The following is an 18,146-nucleotide window of genomic DNA, read 5'->3' as shown; positions in this document are numbered from 1 at the left end:
GTGTGGGCTGTCTTGCACAAGGGACATACTGAAAGCTCATTAGTTACAGACTGTAAATAGTCTACGCTGCCCTGCTCCACATACTCTAAAGTAGGACAGGACTAATTAAGCAAGTACTTATTTTTAAATGACAAAGTAATTTGATTATGCCTTTGTTATGCAACTAGTTCCAAAGAAATCTGAACAAACCTCTACCAGATTAAGGTGTGAAATCAGCAGTATATAATTTGCTTCTTATGGGACAGACTATACAAACGTGGTGGTTTTATACAAATCATCTACTCTACAAACTGCATTTTATACTATACATGTGTTTCTGCCAATCTAAAAATGTTACTACTAATGTTTTGGTCTACACAGGTTCAATATTCATGATTCACATTGAAAATCAGCTTAGGTAGTATAACTGAGCTAACATTTGTTAAGTGTGCACACTTCACTTCAAAAAATTGTTTAGATATACAATTAGACTAGCCCTTTTGCGGGGTCAGTCTGAATAGCGGGATGCGGATCTGTATCTGCTCAGTGTGGCAGTGCTTTACATCTGCTTGCGTGCTCTGCTGCTACAGCTGTTCATCTAAAGTCTACAGTATCAGTGCTTCATTTTCTTCAACCAGAAGCCTTGCTTCTTAATGCGTCACTTGCTAGAGTTGTTTGGCAAATAACCGAGTTTGCTGCAAGCCAGTAACCTGACTACTGAAATAAAGAATAATGTAAAGCTATCTTTTAAAACTCCTTTTAGAAAATGAAATGATATTAAATAAATCTTAGCCAGCCACACCAGGATGAAAATTTGCTTTCCATCTCAGATTTATGAGCAACAATTTCCCCCTCTCCCACCCTGTAGACGTCTTAGTATTAAGTACGCAGTTATTAAAAATGAAATCGTATACTAGACTTGACTGTTTGAGGCAGAAAACTTAATATGAACTGTTCTGACCTTGCTGCATTAAACTTCTGCTCTTTTGAATGTCCTAGATATCAAGAATCCACTCGTGATTAGATGTCATGAACTTGCAGGTTTGGATTAGACTGCCTTAAGCAACACAGTCTCTGGCTTCACCAAGAAGACAGCACACACTTCTATTACATGAGTGATGAGTTTATATTATAAAATTATGGCTGTAACATCCCTTTCCTAAGGTGGTTAAGAAAGTATTGAAAATGAGCCAACATCTATGCAGGTCCCTAAGCTTGTTCTCTGCAGCATTTTCTTTTTATGTGTTATAAAACACAGAGCTGGTGTTAGAAACCAATCCCAGCGTGCAGCCAGTGACAGATGGATAAAATCATAGATAAAAATCACTGCTTTCTACGTTATCTGCTTCCTGGGATCCTAAGATGCCTGCATTTCACTCTACTTAAGCCATTCTTTATTTCTAAAAGACCTTTACTTTCTTAGTTTGAATTCTGGCCAATGTTGTGATCTGACCTGGCTTTTCCCACCCCCTCTTGAAGGGGGGAAAAAAAGTGGCAGTAGTGGTCAAATACTTCTCATTATAGTACTAGCATTAACTGGCAGATAGCTTAAGAAAGAAATGAGTATTTCAGACACTGCTAAAATCAGTCTGTTTGGAAGTGAATGACCTTCCTGCCCCACATGATATGTAACATGCATGGTGACTTCCTCTGAGGTATAGTCTGGTCAAAGAAAGAAATTCTTCAAGAATATTTATTGTATTAATACATTTATTGTTTTTGGAACAACAGAAAAATCTGTTTAAAAAAATTGTTAATATGGCAAGGAAGAACTTCAGCAAGAGATCTGCAAACAGTGAACAGATGTTTTGGCGTTAGGCATTTCCCCAAGAGCTTGTTTCTGTAACTAGGTATGACTTCTTGGTAGGTTATTTTACACCAAGGTATCTTAGACGTATCCTTATTTGGACTAGAAGACTAGATATTCCTTCCAAAAGCTTAGGAAAGGATAACAGAACTACACTGTCACACATAATCTTCTAAAATAATTTAAAATTCTTGTCATGCTTGGTAGGTGCTAATTTAACTCATTTGTGATTTAAAAAGTATTCTGAATCTGAACACACAAAAATTCTGGTCAAGGCTGAAGAGATCTAGAGCTAATTGCTGAACTTGTTTTGCGGAAATAGTTGAAAATGGAACTAATGTACATTAGTGCAAATTTCCAGTCAGCAAAGCTGCTGATTAGGAAGCAAGAAAGTCCAATGCAAGATAAGGTCCTCCGTTTAGAAGCTCATTGACGTTTCCATATAGCCATTAAATTTCTGAAGAAAGAAGTTAGGCTGGGGAATCTCTTTCCAGAAGTAATTTTTTCTTGGAGGGCCTCCAGTTCAGTCAAGCAACATAGGAAGGATACAGGACTACCAAGGACTACAGGGATCTGGACATTCCCGCAGGTAAGTCTCTGTATGACCGCTGTATACCTCCATCAGTGTTGTGCACACCGTCAGCTATTAAGGGCATGGGAGGAAGGAAAAATAGAAAGCCTTGTTATAGGAGTAAGTGAAAAGTTGTCTTAGATACTGGCTGAACAGCTCAACTAAAATGAGCATTTATCTTATTTAGCTAATTGAGTCTAATCTCTAGATTTGTATAATAAGTCAACGTGTAAATAGGAAAAGCTCACATCCTCAGCCAAAATTGCTGCCTCTATTGAAAATAGTAACTAAACTTTCTGACTGAAATCTCTTTTCTCACCCCTTGAGGTTTTTTTTTTTTTTTTAAAACCAAACTTCCAGTTCATCAGATTGAAATGTCTTCTGTTGCAACAAGAACATTAGTGTACCTAAACATAAGGTATATTAACTTGTTTCATGCTAAATCTGAAGGCATGGATCATAGGATAATTCAGATTACAAGGGTGCTCAGTATGTCTCAAGTGCAACTTCTTCCCCAAACCAAGGTCAGCTATCAATTCAGACCAGGCTACTCAGGGCTTTAAAGCCATAGTACCTTTGAAAAACTGTTATTCTAACACTTACATTTTCCTTTTACAATCTAACTTAGAAGGTTTTGTTTTTATATGCATGCTTTTACCTAGCAATCCACTCACCTCTCAAAATCTACCACTGAATAGCACAGTATGTACGTGTGGAAAAAATTCAAACCTAACTCAATCTTCCCATAAGCTGGTACAATAGTGTGGTAAAAACTGAATGTACTGCTGACCACCTCCTTATATATACGTTACACGTTCCCCCTGCTCAAATTTGAGAAAGAAAAAAAAATTACCTTATTGAGGACAGGCTTTGTGGAAAGAACGTCATAGATAGTTGGTAATGAGATGTTCTAAAAGAAAGCAGTTCACTGATGTTAGTGGATGTTAACTTGTTTACCTTGTGCTGTGTGTAAATGCTGAGAGCTGCAACTTTTCTGATGTTTCACTTACGTAATAAGATAGAGCTTTAAGAATATATGACACCAATGCATCTTGAGATCAGAAGAGCATGGATTGAAAAAACCTGAGCAGGCTAGATCTCACTACAACATGGGAAACTTGAGTTTCAGTGTCTGTTGCCTGTCAGTGTTTGTTAAATTTCACTAGTGATAGAACAGTTCAGGAAACACTGATATTTCCCAAAGTACCTTCAGGTTTATCACCCTACATAAGTGGCAGAAGAAAACACTTTTAGAAAACCTGTATTTGAAAAAGTAGAGCAGTGAAAAGCCTCAAGCTAGGGAAGGAGAAAGCCTAGAACTAGGAAACATTCATGTAAAGAGCCAGCTGGTACTCTACAGAAGCGTAGACAAATTGGCACAAAAGCATTAGCTACTTCTGTCATTACAGCTTTGCTTGCAAATGCCCCACTTATCCCTGGCTAAGTCAGATCACTTCTATGGTGTAACTTGAGCTAAGCATTTCAAAACAGCAAGGTTAGGTATTCAGAGGAGGTTTACCTCTTGCTGTGTCTGGTTCAGGCACTTCATTGCAGGTGTTCTACGGTTATCCAAGATTAGTGGAGGCTTCCAGCGATCATAGTTTGTTTCTACCACATACCATGTGCCTTTCTTTATATCAAGGCTGAAAAAGATATGTATCTGTTTGTGTTTCACTTCTCTAAGTAAATATGCTTATGAAACTAGATTTTTTTAGGCCTACTACAGGTATATTTCAGTGATACTGAAGAACTGAATTCTTACACAGGAGAGGTCACAAGAGACACAGGACACAGTTACCAGTGGAACCTGTCCTTTTCCAGAGAGTCAGGTCAGGTCAAGCATACTCACTCCCAGATATCCAGAGTAGCTGTCCTGGAACGAGTTATCACACAGCCTTCTCCAGAATTTTTTCCACCTAATATAAAGTAAGCTGGAGCCAACAGTCGTGTTTTTGACAATTTGTCTTTTGCATCCTGGTAGCTGCAGATAACAATAACGTTTTGGACTATTAAATGCTATAAATGGTTCAAGTACTGAAGAACTAGTTTCAGACCCATGAAAAATTTGGGCAGTTAAACCTTTCTTTCCCCTTCAGACACATACACAGGGACTGCATCATAATGAAAGAACACACTTAGGCAAAGCTTCTCCACTCAGTTTGTACTTAAAGTAAGGTTGTTGGGAGGTGTTCCTTGCACGCTTTTTTTTTTTTTTAATATGAAAAACAGGAATACAGTGATGATGTACTCTAGCAGTGTTATATTCCATCTAATTCATTTACTGCATCAGAGCATTAATTCTGGTTATTTCCTACCCTATGCTACTAACTGTTGGATATGTTTTGATGCAGAATACCGTCATGCATTCAGATGCCAGTAGTTTCATTTAAAAAAAAAAATCTGAGGAGTTTTAAAGGAAATCATATGCCATGCTTCCCCTTCCCCACCCCTGACATGAAGTATCAGCAAAGACAGGAACTGTTTAATGTTAAGACTACTATGATACAGGTATTTTCCTTAGATACTTAATATGAGACATCTACCTACAGTATGCATGCCAGTAAGGAGCAAAACAAGTTAAGAGTGAAATAGAGGAAAAAAAGTGCAATACCTTGTAGCGTTCTCTAGTACTGTCCTGGTAAGAAAGCCCATCCACATACCATCTCTTCTACCAAGAAACCATTCAAATATTCCTGCAAAATATCACTGCTTATAATAATTTGTTTTCATAAGCTTCTGTCATGCTGGTCTAGCTTTCATAGCCTTTAAAGTGAACTGTTTTTATCTTACTCATCTGGAATCTTTTCACCATTTGTGTGACTTCTTATTAAGGTAACTGGTACACCTAAGGTCTGGAAAACTTGCGTTAAAATAAAGAAAGGAGCATTACTCACCAATATAACCACCATCAAGGCTGAAACGTTCATTCATTGTCAGAGTGAATGTGTCCTGAAAAGTATTAAACAAATCAACCCTCATCCCTTGCCAGCATTAGTATCAGTAATAAACAAAGGCAACATTGTAATTTACACACCAATCCAGCTGTGTGTTCATTAGATTATTAGCTTTTGAATAAGGGGCTGCAAGAGCAAGCCCACACCGAGAACCAGCTTGTTAATCTCCAAGTAAGCAGAAATGACGGTTCATAGTTTCTTTACTCAGCATAGCAACCTAGCAAGCTATGGGTTTATGCTAGCAAGTCAAACCTATGGTGATTTTTCTTTTGCACCTTGTTGCATCACTGAATTACTAGTTTCTCCTCCCCTGCTCTATGTAACCTTGTTTTCAAACCTCTAAATACTACTCCAATTTGAAGGCAAATTCTTAAGTTCCAGTGCTAAGTGAACCCTGATATGTTAGTGTTGTTCACATGGGCATACAGCTGTATACAATTTAATGTGCGCTACTTACAACATACAATTCAAACTCTAATCCCAGTCTTCTCTAACTAGAGTGTTTGCCCGTATCCTCTCCTATGGCATGCACCTACACTGGATCATTTTCAGGATGGAGTCTTGTCAATTTATTGGGAATAGAAGACAAAATAGGGATTTATGCCAGAAATTTACTCTATTATGAAGAGGGCCAACCACCATGACAGAGCTGAGCATACAGAGAAATGGAACTGTGGTAAGCTGGAGACAGAGAGAGAGAGAGAAAGAGACACAGAGAGAGGGAGATGTATATGTATACATAAACACACACTCTCTACCTCTCTATATACACATACACACACACACACACACACACCCCCTCACACAAACATATACACCCACTATACCCACCTGGTGTAGTTTTGTACTGTTAGTTTTCAAGGTCTAGATAAAAATCCAGATTTAAGGGGCCTAAAAAACAATTACAATGTAGGCCTCCTTTTGGCCTCCTTTTCCAAGGGAGAGATACTTAAAATAGCACTCAAATATGCCGTTTCTACTCTAGGAACACAGCAATTTCTTTCTATTTGCTAGCAAGAAATACCAACCACTTGAGGAAACATTTAGTCTGTATTCACTACTACTGTCTGTCCATTTGGAATCCAACGTTTTTGAAGTGCTCTTTAAGAACTGTCCAAACATAACTATTTTATTCAGGCAATTTCCTTTTAGAAGAAAAAGAGCAGCACTGTTTTCTACATTTCTTCAGGTATCTATGTTACGTACTGGAACAGTTAAGAGCTCAGGGCAGAGGATTAAAGGAGGACAGTTCGTATCTTGAAGGAAAGTCTGAAGCATTATTAACTCATTGACAAAAAGCCTCCCATACTTACTGGTTTGACTCCAGACACCATGCCTATATATCCTGCAAAATTTGTAGACTTAAATACTGTTTTGTTGTTTCTCTGGAAGTCCAGGTTTACCACTATGGGCTTCAGTTCCTGAGTTACAGTCCAGGAATTATTTTTAACGTCCCACCTGTAGAAGATGGCACAACATTTGAAATACCCGCCCCGCTCAGTAGCTTTTAACATTTCCAACCATAAAACTTGTACCTCCTGTGTGTGATGCCTGTCCTCTGATCTTACTCAGAACCCCAAACCCACCACTGCTAGGTAGTTACCTAAACAACAGAAGCAAGGGCCAGCTAGGAAGTCTTAACACATATGCAGTCTATGAAAAGAATCAAGTTTTGTGCAAGCCAACAGTACATATACCATTGAGAATTAAAAGGCACCAACTGTATAGCTTGCTTATTTTGGACACACACAACTGTTCTACTCCTACTGGCAAGTGGAGGTAGTAGCTAGAGGTACTGCTTCGGTCACCAAACCTACTGAATCTTGAAAGCGTGTGTAGTTTGTTCCTGGTGCAGAATGATCCAGCCACACCAAATTTTTATTTTTCAAAGGGAGAAAACAGAAACAAATACCATTGTATTTGTTTCAGTTGAAGGGAAGACCCAATTCTAGTTTGCAAAATTATCCAGAGAAGCTTTTTCTGCTGAGTGTGTATTTCAGGGGGTGCTAAGGATCACTTTATTAGACAATTAAATTCTCTGGAAACAAAGTTCTAAGAACAACTTTTTAAAGTTTTTTTTTTTTATTTTCAGGGAACATGTCCCCAGTCTTTCTGACAAAAGGAGAACAGTTCAACACGTGGCTAATCAAGGGATAGATGGAGTCACAGTTGTCCATATGTGAGTTTCTGTTAGGCAAATGAGAATTTTAATGAAGATGAACACTTAAATTCCAACTGGGCATTAAGAATCATCTGGGTAAGTGACATTACAAAATATACTGGGATAACAAAAACAAACCCTGAAAAACCCGATTATGAGGCATGAAAGGAGAGCAGGAGAGCACTAAGAGAACTTAGCGCTAATCAACAAACTGCAGAGTATTCAAAAGAAGATTAAGTGGAGACAAATATAGTATCATATCTAAATAGATGATAACGCTAGATCAAGGGAATACAAATCACCGTAGATTCAGAGTAGAAACAATGAATGATAGGAGATGTCATTAAAGCATGGAGCAGTAACAATCTAGATTACTTCAGAAAAGACAGTGTGTACACCAAAACTGATGCTTCTGTCACATCACTTAAACAACAAGGTATATTGTGCCTTTAAGATAAGGTTACATGCACTGTTCTTTTCTATAAAAATTCTAGACAGGTTTAACTGCAGCTGAGAAAGCACTAAGGAGCACTAAACACAACTGCTTTCCAAAGTCATTCCTGAAAAATGCAAAGCAGTTTCACATGAGATCAGCAGAAAAACCTTTTGCTTATTCTAGCCCTTTTTAGAGTATACAATGCAGAACTGCTTGCCACAGTTTTCAATAACATCCAATTCCTCATTTATTCTCAGAGAAAGTATGTACAAATTCCAAGTTCAGCTAGCTAGCTTTCTTTTTTCTTTTTTTTTTTTTTTTTAAACCCAATAGACACCATCTTAGGTACTTACCCAAGAAAGAGCCCGAAATCCAAGTTTCTGGCATGGTACAGCTTCCCTGTAGTAAAATATATATATATAATTTTCTTTAGAAAGGGATATAAGTTTCAGCTTAGGAAATAAACACATATCGGTAAATAGTAAAAATACCATTGTATGTTTTATACAAAAGACAAATATTTATTTTGTATAAAGACAGAAAAAAGCTTTGTTTTGAATCAAATGTTTTGTCATAATTGAAATCAAGTAATCTTTTAAATTACTGTCCAGCTGAGCATCAGATGCTTTTCATATTAACTATATACATTGATAATAACTCCAGCTTTCTTTTTTTTGAAAGCAAGCCTTTTGTAAGCTCTCTGAGAATCCTTCTGAAGTTTCCTCAATTGGACCAGATGCAGACAAGGGCTGCTGATGTGATTAAGAGAATGGAGAGTCTGTTTTAAGAAAGGAGTTTAGTTAATTTTCTCTAGCACCACACATTTGCCACAGCTAGAAACTAGATACAAAATAAATTGCTCTGGAACCCTTCACAACACTGAAAAAACATCAGGTGTTTGGTTGGTGTTTCTTTTCCATAGAAAGGCAAAGGCTATATAGTAAAAAGATATCTCCTTCTTTGTAGTTTCTTTTTTTCTTTTTAAACTTAAGACTCCAGTCATCTCTATTCCCTCTCAAGGTGGTATACCTTTTCATTATCATTGCTTTTAGTCTCTTCTCCTAAACCGCTTTCCTGCACTTGAGGAGGACTGTATTCTGTAAGTGAGGTGGATCCTTCCCTACATAGGACAAACACAGAAAGACTATGCATTACCTGTTTTATCTTCTGCCACTATTGATGTACATACAGTAAAAATTTCATAGAAGATGTTAAAAATAACAATTTCCCCTAGAACGAGAAGAAAAAGTTCAAGAATGAGGGTTTTTTTCTTTTGCAAATACAGCACAATGATTAAAAAAGCTTACTGCAAGACACATCATTCTACATTTCTCTTCAGAATTTCTATTTAGATCTCATTTGATTCATGAAATGATACAAATCAAGAGCTTCCAGAAAGGCAAATAGAAGGATTAGAATCTCTTGGCCTTCTGCCTTACCATACAGAAAGCAGACAGTGACTATGATTTCCTTCTCCAGAAGCTTCAAAGTGTCTACAAAGTATACAAACTTTAAAACTCACTTTAAAAAAATAGTTTATACACAAGTTGCTACATGTACCAGTATTCCCATGCTGCCAGCCAAAAGCTCTCACATATGTACTGCATAAACAGAAGAAAGAGGAAGAAACAGGCCTGTGGACCTTCTCTGTCTAGATTCTGGAAGAAATCAGTGTCTAATACTTGCTTGGAACTTTGTTCCCTTAGCGGGGGAAAAGGGGAAGAAGATGCGGTGAGCATTTTGGGGGGGGGAAAGTACAGTGTGAAAGTCAGTCTTGCCTCCTTGGCATGTTGAGAGCAGACATGGAATGCACAGGAACGTACATAGAGCCACCCTCCTCATTCAGGCAGCCCCTGAATTTTAGTGTCCAGAAGCTGAAACGCTCCAGTTCCCAAAGCTCAGAGGTAAAAAGCTACAGCTATGTAGAAAAGTCTCAATCTGATGAAAGAGTTATGTAATTTATTGCCATTCTCTTCTAAATACTGTTTTGATTTAGTATGAGATGCAATTTGGTTTTTTTACTTATTTAATTCATAATTCAGTTGTTAAAGTGACAGCTGAATACAACTGAACTGCAAACTGTTAAATATATTGAACAAGACCTAAATATATTTAATGAGTCCTAAATATATTTAATTTTTAACGAGTCCAGATTCCTAATTTTCTATTATGTTAATGAAACATTGAAAAACATTACCCAAAGGAATTCCAGATGCATTTGCAATCCCTTGGAGTTCTTCATTGAAAGGATAAGGAAGCGTAGAGGTCAGGAGAGCCTGAGAGAAGAAGATTCATGTGTTGTCTGTGTAAATTAATACAATTTTTTTTTTTTTTTTTTTTTTTACTTAAAACAGACTTCTCCAATAGATGCATCCTTACTAGCACTATAAAACTGTATTTCATTCCTCTGCAGTTTGTAGAACCTGAGGACATTTGTACAGTACTTGAAAGAAAAGTATGTATTTAGGGAAAGTAAAAACTATTATTCATTAAAATATTGACATGTGAGCAATGAAGACAATCCTTATCTTTCACAAACTGGCACGACTACCACCCAGTCTCAGGCACACAGTGATACTGTAGCAAGCTGAATGATGAATGGCCAGCATGACCCAAGGCTGCTATAAACCGAGATGGGGGCAGATCTGACCGCACGCACAGTACTGATTTTCCCCTATCCTGATCCTATGCCAAAGCCTATTTTAATCAGACTGAATTCTTCCTTAAAAATCAAGCGTAATCGAAGTTGCCTTTGGATTCAGACATTTCCTAGTTTTCAAAACCCGATTTGATTCTACTGATTAAAAGGAGTTCAGCACAGCAAACAGCATCCCAGTAAAGTGCCTGCTAGAGAGACCAAGCCACTTTCAACAGCATATACACCTAGCATGACTAATCCAAATTTGAGAAATTCTTAGGAAAAAAAACAGAGGAGGAAGACACACAGGCATTTTAGGTTTGATGGTTTCAGTATAATTTAACTCTTCAAGCTATCATTTTTTCCCAATAATCTAGGAAGAATTATTGCATGTAAAGATTTTTAATTAGCCAAATTCAGTAACATTCTGGTAGCCAGAGTATACAGCAGTAAAATATTTAAGCTGACAATACTTACTATTTTGTGATCCACTATGTCAACGATTTTGCCACTAGGGAAGAATGTATTTGCTATATCTTTAATATTCTGGACTACAGTCTTCAACTAAAAAGAACAAGAACTTTTATTGAATAGAAGATCTTGAGCTTAAGAACTATAAGAATACTTTTTGAAACAGCATTTTGTTGAAAAAGCACATATTTGTGAGAAGTGCCTAATATGGTGTTAACCATATTAGAGAAAAACATTCCTAGTTTCCACAGCCATTTAAGAACTCAGCTATGGGACAGTCACTCTTCAGTCTTTACTCAAATGACTATGTAGATCAGCTCTTATAACTCCCATTAACAGAAAAAACAATTATAGGAAAAAGCCATTCACGTCTTCTGCTCCTGTGATCACATTTACAGATAACGTTTTGCACCTTTCCATCTTTAAAAATAGCAATCAATTAGAAGCTTTTTGCTTAAGCATCAATGCTGGTGAAGCAAAAAACACTAGGTAAATGTCTTAAAAAATACACCAGGAGGAGCCTGTGGTTTGCAAAATATGAATTGCCACAAATGCAGAGGTCCACTGCATCTTATTTAACTCGGAAGTTCATGAGAGATAAGATCTTTTGAAACTGAAGGTGCGACCTGATGCTTCCAAAGCCCACTGGCTTAAACTAGACTTTGCAAACAAACATAACGGTGTAAGTAGAATTAGTCTAGCTTTCAGAGTTTAAAGGTCAAAGTCAGCAGTTATATACTAAAAAGTTGTTTTAAATAGGCTGAAATAGACTTGAATAGTTTTAAAAATTTCCATAATAAAAGAATGCTCGTTTCATATATGCTAAGCTTAAACATAACCTCCACTTTTCATACCTCTGTCTTTTTGTCATGCATCAACTTCTCCCATCTTTTGCTGGGAGGTAAATCAAGATTTATGACATACGTGGGAACATGCCCTTGGAACCTGAAAGATAAGTGTCAGAGTTCAAATTTAAAAGCAGCTTTGAAAAAAAATGCATAAATTTGACAAAATAAGTGCTTTTGACTTGTAAGCAGTAGTTTCTAGATCTGTAATATGAACAACTCATAAGAAACTCAACAGCTCATACTTCCAATTCACTACTTTTTTTGTAAATTGTTAGAGAAGTCCAATCAGATTACTTACGTTGGTCCTGAAGGAGGGTATGTTTTACTTCTGCAGTCTTCTCCATACTGTGGAGACAGTTAAGCATTACTATTTAGCTTCTTTGTTAAAAGACTTTTAATATTCTAGCAAACTTAGTTTTGAACTAAGCCTTTAGGACTAGTCAGCTAATTCAATTCGTGATAATTTGATACTAAAGGGAAAGTCTAATAGACTTGAGAAGGGGAACAGAGGAAAGTAAAAGGCAGTGGACAAACATCATCTGTACTATGCTATCATACAGCATTTCAGCTAACTTATCCAATGCAGTCCAGCATAAGCACACATTTATGATAAAAAGACAAGCCCATTTTTATTCAGCGTGGCTCAGTTAACACAAGACCGACACATGAATAAGGAAGAGCGCTTGAACATTTTCTTCAGAAAAACTCAGTCACATTAAATCTCAGTACGGACCAGTCTGTACTGTTCATTTAATTCATAATCTAATTTCATTACATCATTCATAATTATGTTCAGTACTAAGCTTCATTTTATGGTTGGGACAGAGAAAGCACATAGAACTTTTATGCAAATTGCTTAACCGCAGGCATGATCTATACAACACAACCTTCTGTTTAATACGAAAAGGTGCTGCTAAACTAGCGCTAAGTATGATTAGAGCCACATTTCAGAATTATAACTAAAACCCAGTTAGCTTAATTCCTGTAAATATGGCTAATTACAAATGAAAGTTTGAGAACTATATTCAGATGTACTCAAAGTGAATGTAAGGATGTTCCCCCACTAATTACATACAGCATGTATATACATATGTATATACATCTTAATTCCTATGCATATACATATTTATATACACAGGCCCCAATCATTATAGCATGTTTTACACAGTCAGATACAAGCAGATGCATATTAGTTGCACCTGTTCTTCAAGCCAGCTGGGAGCAGACCCGATCTGGTCTGAAACCACTTAGTCACATTAGCAAGCTCCTGAGAAGGCAGTATGTCCTCTCCCTCCCTGAATTACTTGAACAGGCAGTTGTGCACCAACGCAGCTACTGGCCCTGGAGACAGGAGCCAGCAGGCTAGGTCCTCACTAGCGCTGCTGCTGTCCTGGGCCTGCATGTGGACAATCCTGTCTTTTTACTGCTATTTCATTCTGTAGCTTCAGCTTTGAAGAACCTGGCTAATCTGCCAGTCCAATTTTTCTGGGCTTTATTCAGCAAACTATATATCTCAGAATGTACAAAAGGAAACATACATATGCTGTTCTGTAAGTATACACAAAGGCTCCCAAAGCACAAACATTTGGAAGACAGAAAAGAAATGAAAACATGTAGGGAAACCCTCCTCTCTCCCAGCATTCGTTTCCAATTTTTATTTGGCTGTACTAATTAGATTACTTTATTGGTGTGTCCTTATAATGCATTCTGGCTCTCTAGCCACACAAGATCTCTAGCAGTTACATATCTGTGATTAACAAGCTAACTAATGTCCAAGCTGTTCTTGGGCAAATCACATTATCCACTTTTAATGCATTAATCTAGAAAAATCAGTTTCTTGCACATTGCCACAGACTCTTAAACATTCATATAATTTGTTACAACAGGAAAAAGGATTTTTAAAGTCGGACTGACTGATTTTCATGCATTATTTTAGTGTTTTCATTTTGTATTATTTCCAGTGGCTGTGAGAAAGCTTGAAACAAAGTTTGGTTTTCCTACATATGAGATGGAAGGCTAGGACTATGCTGCTTCTTGCTAAGAACAAATGCATTTCCTAGATTTCAGTGTAGTGCAGTTACAGCCTCTCACAGCTGGAACAAAAAGTCAAACTCAGGAGTCCATTTTATTTTCAATATGAGGATGTTTCAAAATAAGGAAAGTAGGCAAAGATATCAGATGACTAAGTAGGCAACAAGAACCAGAAGCTTCATGTGCAGCCAAGAAAATACTTAATAGCGTTAATGCAATTGTTTGTGAAATTTTCCATTCTGCAAGACTAAAATAAGTTAGAAAAAGTGACATCACATGTATATCCTGCTGCAGTGATGGCACAGCAGAGTCAGACATCTCAGTAGCAAAACTTTCCAAAACATGCTTCTTAACAGATAAAGATTATAACAAAAAATGATCCAAAATAGTTCCTTTTACATTCAGAAGAGATTCTCTTTTTAACTGAGAGGACTGAATAACCAGGCAACAAAAACTGCAAGCTGGACTTGTGAAAGGTTAGTAAGAAGATATGCCCCTAAGTGATCAATTGTACACGAAAAGTTTTAGCTCAAGATTGTCATGCATCTAAATAACGTTAGCTTGGGCTCCTTGCTTCCAGGAAGGGTTACTGTTAATTTGTTTTCAAAGAGTGTTTACCAAACACTACTGGACCCTTCCACCAAAAAAAAAAAGTTCAGTCAATTTGTCAGTATAGTCTGTGTGCCCACAGAGCAAACAGTATCAATCTAGCAAACTTACTTCAGAGTATTTTAAGTGATGTTTCAAGTGCTAATTGACATGTTATTCCAATCTCTCTCCCCTGAGATTTTAATCTTCCATTTGAAACTATTTTTATCTTCCTTGTCCTCTGCAACATAAGCCACAAGAGAGGCAGGGAAAAGGACAGTTAAAGGAAGAGTTAGGGGAGAAATACAGACAACAAAATATCCCCTCCTTATATGCCAGTAATTTTAAACTGCTCAACTCTCTATGTACAAAGCAAGCAAAACAAACTAATAATCCTCAAAACAACCTATAGATCTATCAAACTTGTTAAATTAGAATTAAGATATCAGAAGAAAGCCAACATGACTAAGTTTCTTTAGAAACTCTATAACAGCACAGAAAGAATAACTCAAAAAGATGTTAAAATAATCAGAAAACTTGAAAGATTTTTTTCATACAAAGTTCATCTAGCGAGGGACAAAAATCTGTTTGCCTTTTGTGATTGCTACAGGCTAACTGCAAACTTTTCCAACAAGACAAAAAGAAAGAAGAAAGCCTACCCTAAACTTTTTTTTAAAAACAATTTAGTTTTAGGAAGCAGAGTTTCCTGCTTTGAAAGCCTAACGTAACCAAACATACATGGATCAACACAGAGTTGTTTTCCTGGGTCTTCAGAAAGATCACATGCACTTGCTGCTGCTCTGGCTTTTCTAAGTTACTGCACAAAAATAGCATTTGTTACTCAAGGGTTTCTTAACAGCAACAGAAAAAACAACAGGCACTTTCTATTAACAGAAAGAAATAAGCAGCTATTAACTAATTGCTGTGGTCAACAAGACCCTCTCCTCCACAGGAGCATGAGACTAGAAGAACAATAAATGTTGTCTGAGGAAGTACAAGCAGCCTCCTCACAGCCGACATCTAACTGCCCAGAGACAATCACCTTTAGTTTCCAACTTTGCAACTTCAAACTTTTTGGGTGGTCTCCCAAAAAAGAGACAGCAGCAGTTCTTTAACAAAGGGAGGTTGCCACAAATTTCCCTTCTGAACATGCACTGAGCCCCTTGTGAGGAAGGCAGCTATTCTTGAGTGTTTCCCTACCCCTTTTATGAAAATCACCCTTCACTAGTTGCTTGCGTGTTTTGACTACTTGATGCACAGCCAACTCTAGAATTTTATGTACGTAAGGACGCAAAAATGGATGTGCAGCAGCCTAAGACCAACATATTAAAAGAAAGAAAACACTGTGGAGGAGAAAGACAATGTGGTATGTGGAAAGACAAAACTAATTAGCAAAACGTGGAGGTAATGTGGAAGAGTTATGCTATGACCTATGGTATGAAAATAAATGGAGCAGAATAGGAACAGAGTAGCTAAACAAACTGTCAAACTGAATTGCTACCTGGAGAAAAAAAAATTAATAACAGTTACGATGCACTGCAGAATAACCGCATAATAACATAATAAAGAGAAATAATGCACAGTTCAATGACTGCTGAGCAAGTGTTTTAAAAATCAGCCTGACTTCATTAACATGAAGTAGGCTGAACATCCAGTCTAAACAATGCCAGCTACAAGACTTTCTTTATTACTCCCAAAAGTATTTTTGATGTGGACAGTATCAGGCATCCTTCTTTAATACTCAGCGCAAGTGTTCCTTGTCTTCATCTTTAAAAAATAAACACAAACTTATCTTTTTTGCGCTATGAAATAATATTCTATAGTTTAAGGACACGGCATTCAATCTTTTTTAAATAAAATAATCTGTTATGCTTGGTATCTTTTGGTCTATGAACTCTCTGTTCCAAGACATTTTTCTCTCTATTCCTCCACTTGCAGGACACACCGATGCAGTATTCTGCCAAACTAGTATTTCAGATGATATTCACCTTTTGAAATACAGAAATTAACAGTACTCTTGCAGCACTGAAGAAATGGGGAAGAGGCCAGTTTAAATTGCAGTTTGGATGAAAGTTTCAGCATGGCTGTGCAGGCTAAAGAGATTAACAGTCAGCACAACTGAGATATAATTCAAGGTATAATTGCATAATCTTTCATAACAAAAGGAAAATAACACAAATAGCTCTAAACTGGAAGACAGCAATCAACAAATGATTAATTCCAACCTCTCAACCAAAAAAATAAAATAAAAAAGAAAATCACAGTATCATACCTGGCTGCGCAGCAGCGCAGTCTGCAACATGGAGACCCACTAGATATTACATAAATGCAAGCATGTGTCTAAGTGCAAACTAAAGCAAAATCAAGCTCCAGGGGCAGGACTTTGCTGATAGCTGCTACGTCTCCCACCATCCCCACCAGGCTTTTTGTTACGATTCTGCAGGTGTTTTAGGCTGGAGCTGGCTTACTGCGGAGGGAAGCTGCCCCTTACGGGTGCTGAAGGGCTTTTGGTACACAGAGGAGGAGAAGAGGGCCTATTTCTAGGTAGTCGGGACGCTAAGGGAGTTTGGGTCATACAGCTGCCCATAGTCCTCCAACGCTTTGCCTGTGATTTTCTCCTCTCCCCTGGCCAAACACCATCCTTGCTTTCCCGAAGGCAATACAGTTCGGTAGGAAACACGCTGAGAGCACAACGCACAAGAGCATAGGGAACCCCGCAACGTTTAAAACGCCTATCGCCAAGGCATGTTTTGAAACCCAGAGATCTCTCCTCTTCATAGAGGGTGAAGGGATTGGGAAGCTGAAGAGACCAATGAACGCTTCAGGTACTTCAGGAAAGGAAAAAATACAACCAGAAATGATGATGATTTTTTTTTTTTTTAAAGAACTCCTCTCTTTACATTTTAAGGAGATGGCAGCCGGCCTACTCACTCCAAATAAAATGCAACTTCGCAATTCCTTCAAAAGTTACTTAACCCTAGCTAAAAAACAACAAAAAGGAAACAAAAAATAAGCCAAAAAATAGTAGTAAAAAAAAGGAACCCCACCCAAAACCACCTGCTCTGAACTTCTCCGTTGGAAGGAGCCCACGCAGCAGGCCACGGGGAGCTCCAACCAACCCCCCCCCCCGCGAGCCTCGCTCGGTCCTCGGAGGAACCGGCCGCTTTAGCGCCGCCTTACGCTCCCGGCTACCGCAACCCGGCAGAGCGGCCACTACTCACCGGGTCCGGGGCCAGGACGAGCAGCGCGGCGCTGGCCAGCAGCGCGGCGGGCGGCAGCAGCAGCGCCGAGCCCGGGCGCCGGCTCCGGCCCCAGCCCGCCATGTCCCCTCCGTCCCGTCCCGTCCCGTCCCGCCCGGCCGCCGCCCGTCATGGGACGCGGCCCGCGTGACGCGCCCACATGAGGCGGCGCTGCCGTGTGGGGGGGGGGGGGGGGGAGGGGAGGCGGTGTTGTACCTGGAAACGCCTCCTGCGTGCAGCCCGGCAGTCAAAGGAAGGAGTCGTGCTGCGGAAAGGGAGCGAGGGGCGAGCTCTGGGGAGCACGGCAACCAGCAGGAGCCGCCGGTGTTTCTTTTTTTTGGGGGGGGGGGGGGGGGGCGTTTTTTCCCGGTTTTGGTCAAAGAAACCGAGAGGTGTCAAGGCAGGAAGCAGCGTGTCGGCGGC

At 38.6% G+C, this 18,146-nt stretch overlaps 1 protein-coding gene across 1 annotated transcript; it reads right to left on the bottom strand.

Annotated features, from left to right (window-relative positions):
- Window positions 1-1,671: 1,671 nt before the first annotated feature.
- On the bottom strand, window positions 1,672-17,909 carry ASAH1 (N-acylsphingosine amidohydrolase 1). The gene is made up of 14 exons (XM_068942762.1): window positions 17,706-17,909; window positions 12,164-12,210; window positions 11,872-11,962; window positions 11,024-11,110; window positions 10,106-10,184; window positions 9,064-9,138; window positions 8,262-8,307; window positions 6,625-6,769; window positions 5,252-5,306; window positions 4,969-5,050; window positions 4,207-4,338; window positions 3,877-4,000; window positions 3,211-3,267; window positions 1,672-2,429 (listed from the first exon to the last, which is right to left on the bottom strand). Exons 1-14 carry the CDS (start codon window positions 17,805-17,807, stop codon window positions 2,340-2,342), a joined length of 1,212 nt encoding a protein of 403 aa, XP_068798863.1. The 5' UTR covers window positions 17,808-17,909; the 3' UTR covers window positions 1,672-2,339.
- Between the last annotated feature and the right edge of the window lie 237 nt (window positions 17,910-18,146).

The sequence above is a fragment of the Struthio camelus genome, chromosome 4 (genome assembly GCF_040807025.1).
Source record: "Struthio camelus isolate bStrCam1 chromosome 4, bStrCam1.hap1, whole genome shotgun sequence".
Classification (NCBI taxonomy): domain Eukaryota; kingdom Metazoa; phylum Chordata; class Aves; order Struthioniformes; family Struthionidae; genus Struthio; species Struthio camelus.
This window is presented reverse-complemented; position numbering and strand designations above follow the sequence as displayed.

What these genes read in the sequence shown, in the direction of transcription:
- ASAH1 (XM_068942762.1), bottom strand. Translation starts at nt 17,807, where the DNA reads ATGGCGGGCTGGGGCCGGAGCCGGCGCCCGGGCTCGGCGCTGCTGCTG. An exon ending in TGCATGACAAAAAGACAGAG is followed by an intron (nt 11,111 to 11,871) that starts GTATGAAAAGTG and finishes TGTTCTTTTTAG; the next exon opens with TTGAAGACTGTAGTCCAGAA. An exon ending in GCTACTCTGGATATCTGGGA is followed by an intron (nt 4,001 to 4,206) that starts GTGAGTATGCTT and finishes TATCTTTTTCAG; the next exon opens with CCTTGATATAAAGAAAGGCA.